The 20,388-nt window shown below is 45.1% G+C and overlaps 1 protein-coding gene across 2 annotated transcripts in view; it reads left to right on the top strand.

The window, feature by feature from the left end:
* The window catches only part of Samd4b (sterile alpha motif domain containing 4B), a 38,762-nt gene that overhangs the window by 8,375 nt on the left and 9,999 nt on the right, over positions 1–20,388 (top strand). For both annotated transcript variants that reach the window (XM_038339896.1, XM_038339895.1), the window contains exons 2-3: positions 6,349–6,750; positions 17,752–18,222. In XM_038339896.1, coding sequence (XP_038195824.1) covers positions 6,555–6,750; positions 17,752–18,222 — 667 coding nt within the window. In that variant the 5' untranslated portion in view covers positions 6,349–6,554. The remainder of the gene's footprint in view (positions 1–6,348; positions 6,751–17,751; positions 18,223–20,388) is intronic.

Genomic DNA, 20,388 nt, shown 5'->3' with positions numbered 1-20,388 from the left:
AGTTAGAGTAGCAAGTGTCAGTGGGAGAACTAGGGTTTGAGCCAGGTTCCCTGACTACCCAGGTCTGTTTCTAAATGAAGAGAGCTGGCTGAACACTTATCTGTGGACCCTGTCTTACATTTGGGCTCAGGGAAAAAGCCTGGGGAAGTGTTCCCTGGAACATCTCAGCTGTTTGCTTGGTTCCAGTTTTCACCTCTGGGGTTGGTAGGTACTTCCCAAGAAAGTTACACATTCTAAATCTGGTCAGATGCCAGCAGTGTTGCTGGGTGTCTAGAAGCTTGCTATAGTAGGCTATCTCTTCTGGCTTTCCTCAAAAATAGAGTCAGGTTTGGCCATGTGAAGACAAAGAGAGCAGCAATGGATGCAGTTTTACATTTAAGTAGCCAAGACTGTTTTAAGTAGTAAAACTCCAGTTTAGATAGGCCTAAGGAATATATTTATTGGCCTCTGGAACTGAAAGGTCTAGCCAGTAAAGAGGCTTCAGGCTCTGTGGACCTAGGTCTTCTCCCCTCACCTCTTGAGAATATTCCATCTGTATTGGCTTCATTCAGAAGTAGCCGCTAGCCGCACGATAGCAGAGGTAATGACTAATAACCTAGAGCTACTTTCCTCAGTAGTTAACGTTGAGAGTTCCAAGAGAACTTGTTCAGGCTCTATCCCATGTCCACTTCTGCAGCCAAGAAAAACAGCTGATTGTTCAAGGGGAACTCACTGTTAGAACCAGAAGATGGAATGACTGACAGATAACCCCATCATAGTAAGATGGATGGTACTGCCAAGAGGTACCATGGGAGACTTAATGCTGATGCCTTGTCCAGGTACTCGCTCTCTGCAAACAAGCAGCTATGATAGAGGGGCTGAGGTCCTCTGCCCTTAGTGAAAAGGGGCCATCCATTTAGTCTAATGAGTTACCATCTATATCCAACACTCAGCACCCCTCTGTCTTGAAGATAGAGGGATCACTTTTTTCTTTTTTGTTTTATCTCTTTGTGTGTTGTGCATGTGTGCTATGGCAGGAATTAAGAGGTCTGAGAGCAACTTTGAATATTGGTCCTTGCTCTCTCCCTTGATGAGAAAGGGTTGCTTTGTGTTCACCATTGAATGGCATTTGAGCTTCTGGGGATTCTCCTGTCTCATCTCTCACACCACTGTAGGAGCACTAGGATTACAGACAGGGATTATCACTTCTGACTTTACCTGGATTCTAGCAATATGAACTCAAATCCTTAAGCTTGTATGGCAAGTGCCATACCCCTGAGCTATCTCCTACCCCAAGGTCACTACTTTTAAGTTAGGTTTTTTTGTTTGTTTGTTTCTTGTTTTGTTTTTTGAGATAGAATATTTAGCCCTGACTGGCCTCAAACTTTTCTATGTAGCCCAAGTTGGCTGTAAACTCATGGCAGTCCTCTTGTCATTCTTTTCCAATTTTTTTAAAGATTTATGTATAAGAATGTTTTTGTCTCCTTAATATATGTGCACCACATGCACAAGTATTTGCAGAGACCAAAAGAAGGCATTGAACTTCCTGGAACTGGAGTTCCAGATGTTTGTGAGCTGCTGTGTGGGTGATGGGAACCAAACCTGAGTCCTCTGCAGAAGCACCAAGTATTCTTAACCACTGAGTAATCTCTCCAGCCCCATTAGGGATGGCTTATTTATTTTTATTTCATTTTATTTTTGAGACAGTCTGACTATGTAGCTCTGACTGACTTAAGTTCTAGGTAGAACTTGCTACATAGATCAGGCTGGTCTCTAATTCACAGAGATTTTTTTTAAAAAAACAAATCAAAACTTTATTGGATTATATTTTACTTAGTGTGTGTGTGTGTGTGTGCGTGCTATAGTGTGTGTATGTGTGTAGGTCAGAAAGAAAACTTGGACTTGTTCCCATCACATGAGTTCTGTGGATCAAACTCAGGTCCTTGGGTTTAGCTAAGGGATGATTTTCCACAGTTTGGTCTTTACAGGTGGATTTGTGGAAACCCTAGTGCCCACTGCAGACCGTCAGAGCCATGGAGTTGGGCGTGGTGGTTAGTCAGCTTCTGGTCTATTTCTATTTGGTTTCAAGAACCATGGCCAGTGTTTTGTGATTTTGTTGTGCTGTGTAGTAGTTCATAGTTGCTGTTTTAATGTGAATTAGCTTCCAAGGTTTAAAAATAGGGAAATTTTTTTCAGAGCCAGATTTCCTCTGTTCTATTAAAAACAAAAATCTGAAGACCTAATAATATGAATCTATTCCCACATGGCAACAGTTGATTAGAGTGGAATAGTGTATTCTGCCTTTAAACAGGCTGTGTACCTTGTAGCTCACTGTAGTCCCCAGTGGCCAGCTCTCTTCAAAGTCTAGCCTGGTGAGCATCACATTTGAGACCTCATTCTGTCCCAAAGCTTTGCTGGAAGAAGCTAAATTGATGTCAGCAGCTGTTGGGGATGTAGCCTTGTTGCTTAGGAAAAGTAACAACCCAGAAATGTGTACAGTTGACTGGGTGTGGTAGTGCACACCTTTAATCCCAGCACTCAGAGGCAGAGGTGGATGGATCTCTGTGAGTTTGAGGTCAGCCTGGTCTACAAAGTGAGTTTCAGGATAGGCAAAGATACACAGAAATCCTGTTGAAAAAAAAAGTATTGTGCACAGTTTTTGCCTGAGAATTTGGCCATCCTTTTTACTGTAAATGCTCTTGGCATATCAAACCTCCTATCACAAATGTTCCATTGAAACAGTAACGTGGTCTCGTACTGCATGAGCTGTTACCTAGTAGAGGAATTGCTCCCACTCCCAAGAGGTGTCCACTCATCCTCTGCTTGACCACTGCCAACAACCAGGCATTTACCACCTCTCACTTGGTGGCCAGCTCCATCCTTGGACAGATCCATTATATAGAAAGTATTTTTTTTTTTATGTTGAGCCAACCGGCTCCTCTTTGGAACCTGCAGCTATACAATGTTGGAGCAGGGAAGGCAAAGGAGGTACAGAGCTTCCATTCACCCACCCTGTGTCCAGGACAGCACAGTGCTTTCTTGCTGTAAGTAGAAAGAAGCCTCAATCTGGGGTGTGCGGTTAGGGAACAACTTTTGTTTTGCTTTGTTTTTCAAGATTGGTATTCTCTGTGTAGCCCTGGCTGTTCTAGAACAGCTGTAGGCTGTATAGACCTGACTGTCCTTGAACTCAGAAATCCACCTTCTTTTCTGCCTCCTGAATACTAGAATTAAAAGCTGAAAATTCTTTTTAAAAATGTCAAAGAAACAATATGTGTTGACTTGTAACTAGTGAAATGGTATAACAATTTATTAGTAATTCCCGGAGTTCATCCTTTTACATGTGAAACACTAGTGGTGCAAAGTACGTACTTCTATAGAACTTTCTTTACAGAATCGTAACTTTGTATCTTGGATTGACCTGGAATTCATAGCTTAATTCTCGAGCCTTAGCTTCCTGGAGGCTAGGATTACAGACAGCCACCTCTTGTGTATCTCATGCTGTCCCTCTTCACTAGATTTGTTTTCACCTCCCCTTGCATAGTCTGCCTCAGTTTATTAGTTATACCCTATTGATGGGTATTCCCATTGAACCAGGTATTGTGATACACACTGTAATCTCAGGTCTCTAGTTTAAGGCAAGGAAGATTGTGAGTTCAGGCCAGCCTGGGCCACATAAATTAGACCCTTTGTTTTGTCTGGAGAGATGGCTCAGTGGTTAAGAGTGCATACTAACTACACTTTCAGAGAACCTGAGGTCAGTTCCCAGCACTCATATCATGTGGCTTACACCTGCCAGCTTCAGGGGAACTAAAGATACCTACTTGTCATGCAATGTGTACATGTGCACAAATGTTTGCATGCATGCAAGCAACTATGATGTGTTCTCTCTCTCTCTCTCTCTCTCTCTCTCACACACACACACACACACACACACACACACACACACGCACACAAGTTAAAAGGAATCAGCCTGAAGATAACAAGGCAGGCTTTTGTATTTGTTTTTTAAAATCTTGTTTGGCCTCATTCCGCCCAGTGTTTTGGGTTTTGCCTTGTTTTGCTCTGAAACAGCCTCACTGTGTAGTCCTAGATATCCTAGAACTTGATATATAGAACAGGCTGACTTCAAACTAAGAGATCCACCTGTTTCTGCTTCTTTGGTGCTGAAATTAAAGGCATGTGTTACCACAACTGTCTGGGTTGGTTTTTAAAGTACACTCTGGACCAGCGAGATGACTCAGCAGGTAAAGGCACTTACCACCAAGCCTTAATTTTCTGGTACCCACATGATCGAAAGGGAGAACCAACTCCCACAAGTTGTCCTCTGACCTCCACATGTGCTCTGTGGCATGTGCATATACAGGCATTTACACACAAAGTAAATAAAATGTAATGTTTTTTTTTAATGAATAAAGTACTATTTTAGGCTCAGGCTGACTGCATAGCTTGCATTTTGGTGAGAAGAAAAATCAACATAAGACAGTATTTCATAGTGTCATATTATAAGAAATGAGAGCACTAATACATTTGAGTGACTGGAAGAGAGTCAGGGAGACTGTCTTTGAGGAAGTGATATTGTGCTGAGACCCAAGCAACTTAGGAGCTAGCCTGCAGGGGAAAGAGAGACGAGTGGACAAGAAGGCCCTGTTTCATGAGGTTAGAGAGACAACAGGAGTCATGCAGGGTACTTTTGGCCAAGGTAAATTTGGATTTATTTAGATTCTTTAAGTGCATTGGATGTCATTGGAGACTTTAAGCCAGGAGATGACTTGTGATTTCTCATTTAAAATTATTGATGGGAGACCTGTGTAACTTGGAACAAAGTTCACTTTCTCTCTTCCTTTTTCCCACTGCTTCCATCAAAAAGAACTGACGGCTATACTAGTTTGCCAACCAGGCTTTTTCAAGGCAACCTAGCCATATACAGCTATCCCCAACAGGATGTGTAAGGCCAGGATAATGGGAGACATGTCCTAAAGCCTGGGCCCTGCAGGTTCTATACACTGTAGGTCTGTGTATAGAGTTCTTAGTTCTTGGGCAGCCCTAGGGAAATGGAACTTAGGGCACTGGTTGCAAGACAGATGGGGAAATGTTGGGTGGTTACTTTAAGCTCCAGACACTTGAGAAAGGCCCCAGAGGATTGTCTAGAAACAAGCTAGTCAAAAATTAAACCTGCTGTTTGCCCACTTCAAATAACTTCTATATAGTCCCTGCTTAAGAATTTGGACATTTTCTTATTTGAGTGTCTTTGCTGCTGCTGCTGTTGTTGACAGTTTCTCTGTGTAGTTCTGACTGTCTTGCAACTCACTCTGTAGACCAGAATGGCCTCAAACTCAGAGAGACCTGCCTGCTTCAGCCTCCCTAGGATTAAAGGTATATGCCACCACCGCCCAACCAAGTGTCTTTGCTTTTTATTTTGCCCCATTCCCTTCAAGTTGGTACTCTATTGTCTCTTGGATAACATTCTGGTGTTCTGAAAATCAAGGGACTTCCACGTTGGAGTCTGGGGCTGAGGTTGCCTTCAAGAACTGAAGAGGAGGCTTCAGGTGGTGGGGGGACCTTGTAGTAGAAAGGTGGAGTCTTAGAGTTCAGACCTAAGTCTGTTCCAGAGTAGAAGAGCTGTGTTGAGGGCATGAGATTCCTTCATGGTGGTGATCTTTAAACAGGTCTGTCCATGTTTGTGCCCCGGGGCTCATATTTATCAGCTAGTTTGTGACCAGATTGTTATCTGCTGTCAACAGGTACTATACTATCTGCATACCTGAGGTATCTCCTGAATTCACCATCCCACCTTCCACCCTTGAGTCAGAATTGTTGGTTTTGGTTAATTAGGGAGCTTGCTGGTGAGCAGTCACTGTCTAGCTCTGAGAGGAGTCAGCCGTAGACTAACAAGGTCAGATGTGTTCCGGGTCATGTGTTTGTTCTGTCATGTCACCTTGAGCCAGACCTTCCATCATTCAGATCTTTTCCCAAATGCACAGCATCTCTTCTTCCTGTTTCGGTACACCCTTCTGACTTAATCTTTGATTTGGGTCAACCTCCTTTGGTTCTGTGCTGTCCAGTTGTGAGACAATTCTTCCCCTTAGTCTCTGAGGGTCTGGTCTTGAAATACCGGTCATACATGTTTCCTGAGTCCACAGTTAGAGAGGAGCTGGTTCGTTGTCTGAGGGTCTGGTCTTGGGGTGCTAGTCATGCCTGTTCCCTGGGTCCACAGTTGGAGAGGAGCTAGTTCATTGTCTGCTGCTGGCTTCATCTTTCTCCCAAAAACTCAGAAGAAACTCCATGAAACATGAACAGTATCCTCAGCCCATATTCATCATAACAATTTAAGCCCTGCACTTCCTCTGATCCCTTTGCTTTCTTTTCCAGGAGCCTGGAGAGGTGTGGCTGGACCAAGACCTCCCCTGATGTAAGCAAGCTCCCTCCTCCCCCCACCACCCGTTGCCACCACGCCAGGGGACATCCTCAAGCCCTGGCCCTTAGGGGAGAGGTAACAGGAGCCCAGAGCCGAGACCATGTGACGGCGCTGGCCCTTGCCACCGCCGTCCCCCAACCCTGGCCCCAGGCCTGGCACCATGATGTTCCGAGACCAAGTAGGCATCCTCGCTAGCTGGTTCAAGGGCTGGAATGAATGTGAGCAGACAGTGGCTCTGCTGTCGCTTCTGAAGCGGGTCACCCGTACCCAAGCCCGCTTTCTGCAGCTCTGCCTGGAACACTCGCTGGCGGACTGCAATGATATCCACCTGCTGGAGTCAGAGGCCAACAGTGCTGGTGAGTGTCTGCCCCTAGAGATGGGAGTACAGTGGGGAGAGCAAGAGCAGGTGCCAGATGCTACGGAGACCAACAACAGTTGTGCTGAGAAATGTCTGTTCTATGCTTGTCTGCTCTCCTGGGGCTGTGCTGTTGTCAGCTTTCCTCAGGTGTGGAATGGGGATTCCCAGGAGGGCAATACAAACTGGAACTGCCCATATAGAGGAAGGGTGGTTTTGGGTAGCTTGTATGAGCTGCCAAAAGGAACAGGCAAGTCATGAAGTGACATGGTGGAAGGTGAGTGGTGATTTGTTTTTCTGGCTCTAGGACACCAGAGCTAGGAAAGGATCTCAGAACTCATAGAAAGGCTGTCTGTGCTAGCCTTCACCTCCAAAAGTAGATTGGCCACAGGCACGACAGCTCCAAGAGAGTTCCCTAAGTACCCAGTGGAGAGGCACTCTGTTCACTGAAGATGGCACTGGGATGGGTGAGCCAGACATCCTTAGAACCCGTCCCTAGAGTTCAGGAACAGTCAGTCAGTCCAGAGAACCATCTCAAGGGCTACTGCTAAAACATGGGTCCTTCTGAGCCTTGACATCTAGCTGGGTGAACACTGCTGATCTCAGTGACACAGGTGGGAGATGGAGGTCAGAGAAGGGGGCGAGTTGTGGATAACAAAACCTAGCTGGGAAGGGAACTGAGGGACCCCTTGCAGAGGTACCCTTGTTCTTTCTACCTTTGGCCTCACAACAGCAGTTTCCATGGAACTTTTGCAAGCCAAGTGCCTCTTAACCTGTATCAGGTCATCTGATGGCTCTTGAGTCACATTGTCTAGGTTGAAGTCATAGTTATTATTTGCCATAATAATGCCTCAATTTCCTCATCTTTAAAGATGGTAATTCCACATATGTTTAGTGTGCTTCTGAGGAGCCAGTGAGTTCATGCAGGAGGAGTGCCTGGTAAGCAGTAAAAACTTAGTAACTGTCAGTTGTCTTTATTGTCAGTCACACTTATACTCCTCAGAACTACCCTATGAGATTAGAACTGTTATCATCCCTATTTTACATGTGAGGACTGCAGCATGTGTTTCTAAGATTGGGATTTAGGGAACCACAGAGCTACCTGACCTCTGTTAACTCCCCAGGCCCAGTCATCATAGAAATATCGTTATTTCTTACTGAATTGGATATACAAGCTACAGAAGCATCCTGGCACAACAGAAGATAGTTACATAGATTAGGAGTCATGTTGGCCTGATGCTCAGTCAGGCAGATAAAGAGCAGTCAGAGCCCAGCTTGGCCATAGCAGACTTAGAGCTCAGCGGTCTCCCACCCTCGCCAGCCTGTCCACCAGGAGAAAAGGCTCCCTGCTCTGGCACCCAAGGATGGAGGTCTGTGTGGGTGCCACCCACACTGGAGAGATGGGGTGGTGTCCTTTGGAATAAGCCTGTGTTTTATGCAGTTTCATCCCACCCCTACTACCCTGTTCTGAGCACCAGCCTTATCTGTTTATCAGGCCAGCTGTGTGCTTTGCTGCTGTTGATTTGAGCGCCCTTTGAGGGTTTTCATTCTTTTCAGAACTTCCAAGTAAAACCAGTTGTTGCAGAAGGTTAAAGGTGGGGTCTCCTTGCCCTATTCTCATGTTCTATGAGATGATTTGTGCAATACGAGTAAACACATTTTCTCTTAATTTTGCCATGTTACGGATGGGGTAGTTATTTGTGTCTTTTGAAACAAGGTCCCATTTTGCAGCCCTGCCTGGCCTGGAACTCTATATAAAGACCAGGCTGACCTCAAACTCAGAGATCCACTTGCTTCTGCTTCCTGGGTGCTGGGATTAAAGGTGTGTACCCCAACTCTTGGCCTTCTTTTTTATATAGTTATTGTTTTGTTTGTTTTTGAGACAGAGTTTCTCTGTGTAACAGCCCTGGATATCCTGCAATTCTTTGTAGACCAGGCTAGCTTCAAAGTTAGAGATTGCCTACCTCTGCTTCCTGAGTGCTGGGATTAAAGGCATGCACCACCACTACCACCACTACATCCGCTGATAGTTATATATATATATATATATATATATATATATTTCTGATGTATGATGTTCTATCTGCATGTATGCCTATAGCCAGAAGAGGGTGCTAGCTCTCATTACAGATGGTTGTGAGCCACCATGTGGTTGCTGGGAATTGAACTCAGTACCTCTGAAGAGCACCCAGTGCTGTTAACCACTGAACCATCTTTCCAACCTCATAGTTTTTTTTTTTTTTTTTTTTTTTTTTTTTTTTTTTTTTTTTTTTTTTTTTTGAGACAGGATCTCAGCCAATAGTCCATTGGGCTTGCAGTGCAGTGACTCTGCCTGTTTAGTCTGGAGTTACAGGCCTGGGCACTCATGCTTCCAGTGACTTTGTCTTTATTGTTGTCTAACCCCTCACAGCACCTGTAAGGAAAGTCTGTTTTATGAATGGGGAAGCTAAGTAACTTGCCCTGAGATACAGAATAGGCTAGAGCAGTGATTCTCAACCTTCCTAATGCTATGACCCTTTAATACAGTTTTGATACACATATAACTCATGTTGTGATGCCCTCCAACCATAAAATTATTATTATTATTATATTTCTTATTGGTTTTTCGAGACAGGGTTTCTCTGTAGCTTTGAAGCCTGTCCTGGAAGTAGCTCTTGTAGACCAGGCTGGCCTCGAACTCAAAAAGATCCGCCTGCCTCTGCCTCCCCCTCCCAAAGGTTAAAGGTGCTGGGATTAAAGGTGTGCGCCACCACCGCCCGGCGGCATAAAATTATTTTGTTACTACATAATTGTAATTTTGCTGCCATTATGAATCATAGTGTAAATATCTGATATGCAGGAAGATATCTGCTGTGCGACCCCCAGAGGGTTCACACCCAACAGATTGAAACCTGCAGGGCTGGAGGGTAGGAATCAAATTTGACTTGGAAGCAGTTGGCTGCTAGCTCTGTCTGCCACTTGATTTTGCTCCTCCAAGTTGTAGTCAGGACCTTTTAAGCAACTCTAGAATGAATCCCTAGGTGACTCTGGAGCACCTACTTTGGAAGTATTTCTAAAGTATTTGCTCGGGCTGGAGAGATGGCTCAGCTGTTAAGAGCATTGCCTGCTCTTCCTAAAGGTCCTGAGTTCAATTCCCAGCAATCACATGGTGGCTCACAACCATCTGTAATGAGGTTTGGTGCCCTCTTCTGGCCTGCAGGCATACAGACAAAATATTGTATACATAATAAATAAATATTTAAAAAAAATAAAGTATTTGCTCTTACCACATTGCCAGTGAACAATATTCTATACAAAATAGTGTTTTTTTATATTTTTATATATTTTATATTTTATATAAATATATATATTTATTTATATATAAATATTTATATATAAAATATATATTTTATATTTTATATATTTTATATTTTATATATTTTATATTTTTATATTTTTATATATTTTTTTATATTTTATACAAAATAGTGGTTTTTTTGGGGGAGGGTTGTTTTGTTTGTTTTTTCCAAGCAGGGCTTCTCTGTTTGGCTCTGGCTGTCCTGAAACTCACTTTGTAGACTAGGCTGGCCATGAACGCACAGAGATCTGCCTGCCTCTGTCTCACAAAAGCTGGAATTAAAGGCGTGTGCCATCATGCCTGGCTGTGAAGGCCCCTTTCTAAACAGTTGCATTGGCATTTTGGGGAGAGCTCATCCAGGGCTGGAGGACTACTGTGGAATGAATTGCATGATGGTGAATATACGAATCAAGGTCTTACATCCCTGTCATGTTTTCAATGAAGCTGGCACTTGATGTGTAGAGAGGTAAGGAAAACAGAATGAGGGAAGAGAGGGAGGCCTTTGCATATCTCATAGTGCCAGGATTATAGCAGAGCATCACTTGTAGGGAAGTGTTCGTGGGTAAGTCTGTGAGGCCTTGAATGCTTCCTCCTAATAAATGTGAGATCTTTAAGACTAAAGAGGTGGCATCTCCTGTCAGTTACACCCTTAGGTAGACTCCCTCCACTCTCCTGCTTGTTTCTATCTCTTAGAACTGGAATCTGGCTCTTGGGAGAAGCTCTGTCTGATATTTCTCTTGTTCTACTCATTATGGTTCTCCATTGCTTTGTGTTTCCCACACTTGTGTCATCAGAATCTTAGGGGGAGGGAGTGGAATGACTAAAATCCAGATTGTCAATTCTCACCTCCCCAGACACAATAAGTCAGACTCCTGCGGGAATGTGCCTAAGAGAGGGATCTGGGAACTAGGTTCTTTTTGTGGGGGGGGCAGTAGAGAGGGACGAGACAGGGTTTCTCTGTGTGGCCCTGGCTATTCTGGAACTTGTTGTTCTGGAACGAGACCAGGTTGGCCTCAAATTCACAGATCTGTCAGGCTCTGTCTCCTCGGTGCTGGGATTAAAGGCGTGAACCACTGCCACCTGCACCTACTGTGATCCAGGTTCTTGCAATGACCAAGATGATCCATGTCCTTTGGTTCATCTATACTTGTCTTGGAATGGCAGGCACATGAGGGTTCTAGATCTAGGTCTGCAGCCTTGGCTATGAGTAGATGTGCCATAGTGGGCTTAGCCATTTTCTGAGTATACTACTTTCTTTGTGGAGGAGGTTCCAGCACATTCTAGAGCAATAGCTCTTAGTATCTAACACATAGTAGGATATAGTTGAGTGTAGAGAGATTGCTTAGCAAATGTGAAGCTGTGAGCTCTATCCTCAGCACTAACAAAAATCAAAATATAATAAGTGCTCTCCTCATGGTATAAGCCTCTTTTCTGCCCTCCCCAGAAAGATTCATACTTAACCAACTAGCCAAATCTTGAGTACATTTGTCCTAATAGTCCTTAATTAAGAGGCACCTATTCCAGTGGAAGTTTCTCTGAATTTCTTAAGATCCCCTCAGATCAGGATGCCTAAGAAGTAAGACAGAGGCCCTGCTGCCTCCTCCAGTTCTCCAGTACGACCTCTGGGTTTGGTTCTTGGCTGTCCATCTCCCTGGATTCATAGATAATCCAGGGAGCTGAGAGAAATTGACCTTAGTATGTCCTAGTCTTGACTTCATGCTACAGTCCCCTAGGAACTTTTCAAAAATAATAGACCTAGTGTTCTCTTAGATCTAACACTCCAGGATTGGCTCTGATAGTCACCCAGTGGCAAAGCACCAGGCTGGATGCTGGTGCTGCTACTGATTCTGGATCTGTCCAGGAAGGTGGTGAGTGAGCAGTCAGTGAATGACTTAGAGAAGTAGGAAAATGGGTTTACTGCTGGGCTCCAGCCCAGGCCTGCCCTTCCACTTAAGCATCTGGGAGGGCATGCGGACATGGGTTTTAAGGAAGCAGAATCTGAGGTAACATCCAAGACCAGAAAAGAAAAGCGGGACTCCAGGTCCCTGAGCAGGGGAGAAGAGTGTCTTAGTTTGCCTTCTATTGCTGTGATAAAACATTGATCAAAAGCACCTTGGGGAAGGAAAGATTTATTCATCTTATGGTCCATCCTAAAGGGATATCAAGGCAGGAACTGAAGCAGATACCACTGAAGAACACTGCTTACTGGCCTTTTCCTCAGTAGCTTGCTTGACCTGCCTTCTTATACCTGCCTACAGTGGTCTGGGCTCACCCACAGAAAATGAATCAAGAAAATGTCTCACAGGCTTGCCTATAGGCCAGTCTTCTGAGAGTCCTTTTTCTAGAAAAGTTCTAGTTTGTATTAAGTTGACAAAACAACAACCACCAACCAGGACTGAGAGGTCTGGGATTCCCATTTGTTATCATCCCTACTTCTCCCAGTTCTTCTCTGCCGTTTGGAGCTCTACTAGCAATCATGGCTCTCTTTCTTACTGAGTATGCCTTGGGCCATAAGGGTGTTCCCATGGAGTCCTGTGGTAGGAGGAGATTGAACCTAGGCAGCTAAAATCTCTTCTCCCTTATCCTATGGCTTCCTGGGCTACATTTCCTGCACTCCTCATGTCCAGTCTTCTGAGTCAGTCCCCATATCTAGCAAGTTTAAGCTTCTCCCTCTCTGGCTCTGTGAATTTGGGTGGGGAAACTGAGGTCAGAAGGGACCATGGCAAGTGAGTCATCAGAGCTCATCCTCTGATGCCCCCACCCTTCCCTTTCAGGCTCTACTGACATAGTTCATCAAACAAAAATGTGAACCCCTGGTTCTCCCTGATGTCTGTGTTAACTGGGGTAAGCCAGAGAAGGGTATGTCTGGAACCAAACCCCAGCCCCTCTGACTAGTGCCAGAGGCCAGCATGATTGTTGCAATAGCTAAGCACATAAAAATGGGTTTGCTCTTATGATCGTCTCAAAGATATATTTGGCTCCTATGATTTGCCAGAATCCAGGGTCATGACCTACTTAGCTTGGGTTGTCTGACCAGTCTACCCTGTGGCCGCTGTGCTAAGGAGGGCACTCACAACAGTCTCCTTTACTCTCTCCATGTCCTCAGAGTCCAGATTTGCAGTTAGGAGAGAAGCAACTGCTGGCATCCCAGCATTGCTTGGTCCCCCAACCCCAGTCCACCCATCTCCAGAATTTCATCACTACAAATTATGCCTCTAACTCTAAGGCCAGACATGTGTCTGGTTTTGGTAAATAATTTTGTAAAATTCCCCACCCCTGTGGGGAATCTTAAGGGGGAGTCCCAGATGTTCTCTGCTAAGTGAACCACTAGCTCAGCACCTCTGAGACAACCTGGAAGAAGATTTCTACCCAGGAGCAGTGGAGGTGAGGGTTTGTGTGCTGAGACCGTGCTCATGCCAGGTGTTTTGCGCCCTTCTGTTGACTCTCTGCAACCCTGTCACCTCAGGACTTCAATAGCCAGCATTATATAGACAGATGACCAAGATTCGGAGAATGTAAAGGACTGGCTAGTGGTTACAGTGTACTAAGTCATGGAAACAGAAATTTTTTGTTTGTTTTTTGTTTTTATATTTTGTCTTTTTTGAGACAGGGCTTCTCTGTGTAGCTCTGGCTGTCTTGGAACTTGCTTTGTAGACCAGACTGGCCCCGAACTCACAGAGATCCACCTGGGATTAAAGATCTGAGCTGGGATTAAAGGTATGTGCCACCACTGCCCAGCTCAGATTTTTTTACCCAGGCAGGTTTTTCCTTTTGAACTTGCAGAATATGCTCTGCCAGAACTTAAGGCAAATGACTGAATTTGTGAGATCCCAGAGAGGGCACACTATACACAGACACTACTACCTACCAACAGACCATCTGGGTTCAATTGTGCAGGTATTCATTGGGCCCCTGCTGTACCTTAATTCTGGGCCAAAGTTTTTTGATCTGGGCTGGAAACTAGAAGTTCATCTCCACCCGTCATCTGCAGCCCCAGCTGTGCTCACCCCAAGGGGCCTGAGGCTGTGCACATTCCTTGGATTCATTCCAGTGCTCATTGATGCTTCCCAGTCCTGGGAGGAACCGCCCTTCCCACCACCACCACTCAAGACACATGAACACACATTTCCCCAGGGTTAGCCTTCATTGGTCCAAAACTACTCTCCTTTCTGGGCAGTAGAACAAGGTCCTTCTTTGAGCCCAGCCCTTGAGACTATTCTGTCACGTCCCTGGCAGTACCAGAGGAGAAGCTGCATCCCGTAGCCCTGGGGTCCTGGCAGTACTGTGGGAGTGGGGGAAGGTTTAGACAAGGCTTCTCTGTGTCCTAGATGCCTCTGGCTACACTGTAAGGCCTCAACAACAGCAATTGAGAAGTCAGGGTAGGGATGAAGGGGCTGGCTGATTACAAGAGGAGCATGGAGAGAAACACCCATCACTGAGCCACATCCTGCACATTTACTACATGCAGACTGTTAATCTTTCATGGACACCATTCCCTAAATCTGAGCAGCCCAGACCTCAGGAACCCTGTACTCCTTTTACAGAAGAGAAAGCATATTGCTCTGACAGCTAGACTGCAAGACTTTCGACTTTTCCTTAATATTACTGTATTTCTTCATGCTGTATTGCTTATCAAGAATTAAAAGTTTAGGAAATAAGGGGCTGGAGTGATGGCTCAGTGGTTAAAGAGCACTGACTACTCTTCTAGAGGACCTGGGTTCAATTCCCAGTACCCATATGGCAGCTCACAACTGTCGGTAACTCCAGGATCCAGCACCCTCACACAGATATACATACAGGTTAAAAACACCAATAAAATAATTTTTAAAATGTTTAGGAAATAAATCCAAAAAAGGGATATCCAAGAGTTATGTGATGCAGTGCCAGATGGAGGTGGGAGAGTAGGGAAGAAGCAGCTTCCTGACTTGAGGAAGGACTTGCCCCACTTCAGAAGGACCTTTAAATACTGCAGTGGTTGGAGGAAAAGTTCAGTGGTCCTGGAGAGCTGATTCAGATGAAGATAGATGAGGGGGGAGGCAGTTTCCTGGCCTTGAGTGGCAGGTACTGTGTGAGAAGAGTGAAATCTGGAAGATAGAAAGTTACCATAAAGCGTGGAGGATGACTCAGTGTTAACACTTACTACTCACTACTCTTAACACTTACTACTCACTACTCTTCACGAGGCCCAGGTCCATTCCCAGCACTCGCGTGGTGGCTCTCAACTGTCTTAACTCCAGTATCTGGGGATCTGGCATCCTCCTCTGGCCTCCACCGGTATTGCATGCGAATGTTGCACAGACACATAGACAAAACATGCATACACATAAAATGAAGGAAAAGGGTTTTTAAAGTTGTGAAAATTAGGCCAGATGGTGGTGGCGCACGCCTTTAGCTCAGCTCTCGGGAGGCAGAGGCAGGTAGTTTTCTGTGAGTTTGAGGCCAGCCTACTCTACAGAGTGAGTTCCAGGACTGGCTTGATAGCTACTGAGAAACCCTGTCTCAAAAAACCAGAAAAATAAAAGTTGTGAAAGTTTCTTTGCATTTTGTCAAGTGCACTCGGGAGGCAGAGGCAGGCGGATCTCTGTGAGTTCGAGGCCAGCTCGCTCTATAAGAGCGAGTTCCAGGACAGACACCAAAGCTACAGAGAAACCCTGTCTCAGAAAAAAAAAAAAAACAAACAAAAAAAGAAATAGTAAAATGGTTAAGGTAAGGATGGACAGCAGTCAGTGCTCTTAGCATGGGCTCAGTAAGTGTCAGCCATCACTGCTGACCTTAGGAGGAGTGCTTGCTGTAATGCTAGTTCTGCTACTCTTGGGCTGGTGCCGAAGTTGATGGCTTTGAGTGGATGAATTCCCAAGCACTTTAACAGGAGCTCTCCAAGAAAGCATGAAGCAGAGACGTGCAAGCCGGGCCAGGCCCCAGGAGTCGGGAGTTTCATGATTCGTTCCAAGAGCTACAGGTTTAAGTACAATTAGAAACTAATGTGAATTCCAGGCTACAGAATTAGGACAAAAGGTACAGAAGAGCCCTTGGCAAGTTTCTGTGTATCCATTCTGCCTTGTGGCTAGAGGACACATGACTTTTTTCCATCTTGAATCTGAGGCCTCATACATGCTAGGTATGTGCTCTTTACTACTGGGCCATATCCCCAGTGCATGCTCCCTCCCTCCCTCTCTCTCCTCTCTCTCCCCTCTCTCCCTCCCTCCCTCCCCCGCCTCTCTTTTGGAGATAGGATCTTGCTAAGGCTGAATTTACCAGGCCTTGAACGGGGATTATAGGCCCACACTATCAGGCCTGGCTATATCTAGGTTTCTGAGACCAAATCCCATTCTGTTTCCTAAGGCTGACTGATTAACTGATACCTTTGGAATCTTTGTATACTGTTGAAAGAGAAAAAAAAACAGTAGAATATACTAAATAGTAATAAAAAGTAAAAACAGTTACAGTTTCCTGAGAACTAACCTTAAGTTGTGATCTGTCTCACTTAGTTCTAGCACCTATGCTGAGTAGGAATGATTCTGAGTTCCCTTTACAGATAGAGTAGAGCTGAGACTGGGCACAGTGGAACACTCAGGAAGCTGAGGCAAGAGGATTTAGGATTTGGGGCCAGTCTGAGCTACCTAGTGAGAGTCTGTCTTAAAGGGGGTGGGGAAAGATGTGGAATTTGAAGCTCGCTTTTAACATATGCTAAAATTGGAACAATATAGTGAAAATTAACATGCAGTAATGATACTCAAATTTATGAAGTATTCCACATTGTTTTTGTGTGGTGTGTTAAATTAACTAAACTGGGCTGGCAGGTGACTGAATTGGTAAATGCACTTACAGGCGAGTCTGACACCTTAAGTTGGGTCATGCTGTATGCAGGGAGGATCATCTTATGATAACTTACCTAAAATCTAACTGGTGAAGCAGCTAGACCATCTTATACCAGAGAACTAACTTTTTTCTTTTCTTATTTTTGGAGGGGAGTGAGGAGGAGTGATTTCAAGATGTGGTTTCTCTGTGTAGCCCTGGCCATCCTGAAACTTGCTTTTGTAGACCAGGCTGGCCTTGAACCCAGAGATCTGTTTGCCTCTGTCTCCCAAGTACTGGGAATAAAGGCATGTGCCACTACTACACAGCTGAGAATAAGCTTTTTTTAAAAAAAATGTTCTGTCTGCATGTATGCCTGCCTGCCAGAAGAGGGCACCAGATCTCATAGATGGTTGTAAGCCACCATGTGGTTGCTGGGAATTGAACTCAGGACCTCTGGAAGAGCAGTCAGTGCTCTTAACCTCTGAGCCATCTCTCCATCCCAAGAATAAGCTTTTAACTTGTATTTTAACACCTTCTCCATTTAGGCAGGATGGAGGAAAGGAAGTATTGGCAAGTATATAGTATAGTATATAGCAATGGAACAAGCCTTCATGTAGTAGGAGGAGCTTCCGTGTGACTGATTGGATTGAAGGTCACTGCAGGTTTTTGAGGACAGGAGTGTTAGAACTAGGAAAAATGGCTTTAGAAGCAGGGAACTTGTGCTTGATCTCAGCTCTACAAGGAACTGGGTCAAGAATAATAAATGGGAAAAGTAGAAAAGACTGGAACTGAGGGAGAGACCATGAGCTTTAGGTTTTTGATAGTGTCTACTCATATTCCTAATGTTTATTTTTATTTCCTTTGTAGCCATCGTCAGCCAATGGCAACAGGAGTCCAAAGAGAAGGTGGTATCCCTCTTACTATCCCACCTGCCCCTACTCCAACCAGGCAACACAGAGGCCAAGTCCGAGTACATGAGACTGCTGCAGAAGGTGCTGGCCTACTCCATCGAGAGCAATGCCTTCATTGAGGAGAGCCGCCAACTCCTCTCCTATGCCCTCATCCACCCAGCCACCACGCTGGAGGACCGCAATGCGCTCGCCCTCTGGTTGAGCCATCTGGAAGAGCGGCTGGCTAGTGGTTTTCGCACCCGACCAGAGCCCTCCTACCATTCACGCCAGGGCTCAGATGAGTGGGGGGGACCTGCAGAGCTGACCCCTGGAGAGGCAGGACCAGGCTGGCAGGACAAGCCACCCCGAGAAAATGGACATGTACCCTTCCACCCATCCAGCTCAGTGCCGCCGGCCATCAACAGTATTGGGAGCAATGCAAACACAGGTGAGGGCTGTCTTCCTGGGTGGCTATACCTGCTTGAAAATAGAATGGGCTGTCTTCTCTTGCTTTGTGGCCCCATCACCCTCTGAGCCTCAGCTTTATGAGGAAGGCAGTACAGAAGTTTGAAGTGGTCTTCTCAGAGCTGAATCTGACCTTTAGATGTGTCTTGGGAACTCACATTTGGTTTGGTTTTAAACAAATGTAGTATATAAAATTTTTCAAATCAAATTTCTAGCTTCTCTGGAAAAGTCTAGAGATCTAGAGCTTCACAGACTATATTTCTAGTGGCAGCTTTTGAGGGAGAGTTAAGTAGTTGTGCTCGTACATGAGCCCCTGAGACCCCCTCAGCATTTCTTTCATTTATTTATTTACTTACTTACTTACTTACTTACTTACTTACTGTGTGGGTGGATGTTTTGCTAGCCTGTCTGTGTAACATGTGCATATAGTATTTGAAGAGTCCAGAAGAAAGTTCCCTAGAACAAGAGTTGCAGGTGGTTGTGAGCCACCATGTGGGTTCTGGGAACTGAACTCTGGTCCTCTGCAAGAGCAACAAGTGCTCTCAACCACTGAACCATCTCTCCATCTCATACCTGACTGGCTTCTGAGAACCCCTGGCAGGGATGGATACCATCGCCTGAGGTCTCTCTACCTCACTCAGGATTTTGGTCTCTGGTCTTAGCTTCCAGCATGAGAAGTATCTATAAACTTGATACTGCAGAGCGTCAGCTGTTGATAGTGGAGCATTGGTGCCAGGTGTTCTCAGCAGCATTATTGCAAATACAGCCTCAGTTAAGCCTCCTCACACACCATTAGGCCTATGATTTCACAAATGAGGACTTAGAACTCAAAGAGCAGAAATTATAGATCACACATAGAACAAGTAGTGGAACTGGCCAAGGTTCAGACTTGAGTAGTCTAGGCCAGAACTGCCTCTGACCAGTGCTGTCCTGCTAATCAGCTAGGCCCAGAGGTTGGGTAAAAGAGGAGCTGGTGTTAAGGTACGTTTTTGAATTGTTAGCTGAGATGAACAGTGTGAGGCACTGTGGCTTTCCAAACTGTGATGGCTGGCATGACCTAATTGAAGGTGAGTGCTCACAGTTTAGCCTTAGGTGGTCAGCCCCTTCCGCCAGCCCCTTTCTGGTTAAAGTAGGTCAGGGATGATAGTGTTCTCAGGCATTTCCAGGGAACTCTAGCGACCCCATTTACTTCGGATTTGTTTTCTAGCTTTGGAGTACCGCACTTCTTGTACCAGGTTTGGAGGCTATATTAACATTGATTGTTCTGACTGGGAAATAATGAGCACTTTGCTAGAAGCAATTCTGAGGACTTCATAACTATAAACTAAAACTTGGCTTAGTTCATCATCTTGCAAGATGATGTCAGAATTAAGTCCAGGTTGTGTGTCTCTGGAGCTCAAGAGTCCGAATACCTATACTGCACTACCTCTGCCGAAAAATGACCCACTGTGCTTCCTGGCTCAGAACCCTAGTAGTAGGTGTTTTGTTTTGTTTTGGCAACACTAGGGGTAGAACTCAGAATCTTGACTATACTAGACAAGGCTGCACACCACTGAGCTACAGTCCCAGCACTCCAAGCAGCTTTGAAGAACCAAGAGAAAAGAATGAGCCATTTCATGTAGAGGGCACCCATGATCGAAAGGCATAGTCATTGTGCAGCAGATCTTAAGATTCTCCAGTAATCAGTCATGCCTTTAATCCCAGCACTCCGGAGGCAGAGGCAGGCAGATCTCTGTGAGTTCGAGGCCAGCCTGGTTTACAAGAGTTAGTTCCAGGACAGGCTCCAAAACTACAGAGAAACCCTGTCTTAAAAAAAAAAAAAAAAAAAGTGATCATATTGGTGCATGCTAAGCTAACTTGTACCTATTGGAGACTTCATATGGACGAAGAGACAAGTTCTGTCCGAGACAGAGTGAGTTAGGAGTTGAAGTCAGATCTTAAGGACACTCTTTGGGACTTTGAAGAATAAATGAAACTTTTGGATGTCAGACAGTTGCAGGAAGCAGGAAACCATTAAAATATTTTTGAGTGGGAAGCAAAGATTGGCCTGGGAGGGCAGGCAGGGTGAGTTTGGTGTACTGCCAAGGACAGACCAGGATTTCTTGGAGAGTGTGAGGCTGTGGATCTGCAGCCGGCATTCCTGTTTTTA

The sequence above is a fragment of the Arvicola amphibius genome, chromosome 8 (genome assembly GCF_903992535.2).
Source record: "Arvicola amphibius chromosome 8, mArvAmp1.2, whole genome shotgun sequence".
Classification (NCBI taxonomy): domain Eukaryota; kingdom Metazoa; phylum Chordata; class Mammalia; order Rodentia; family Cricetidae; genus Arvicola; species Arvicola amphibius.
The sequence above is the reverse complement of the archived record's forward strand: the minus strand, read 5'-3'. Positions and strand labels throughout refer to the sequence as shown.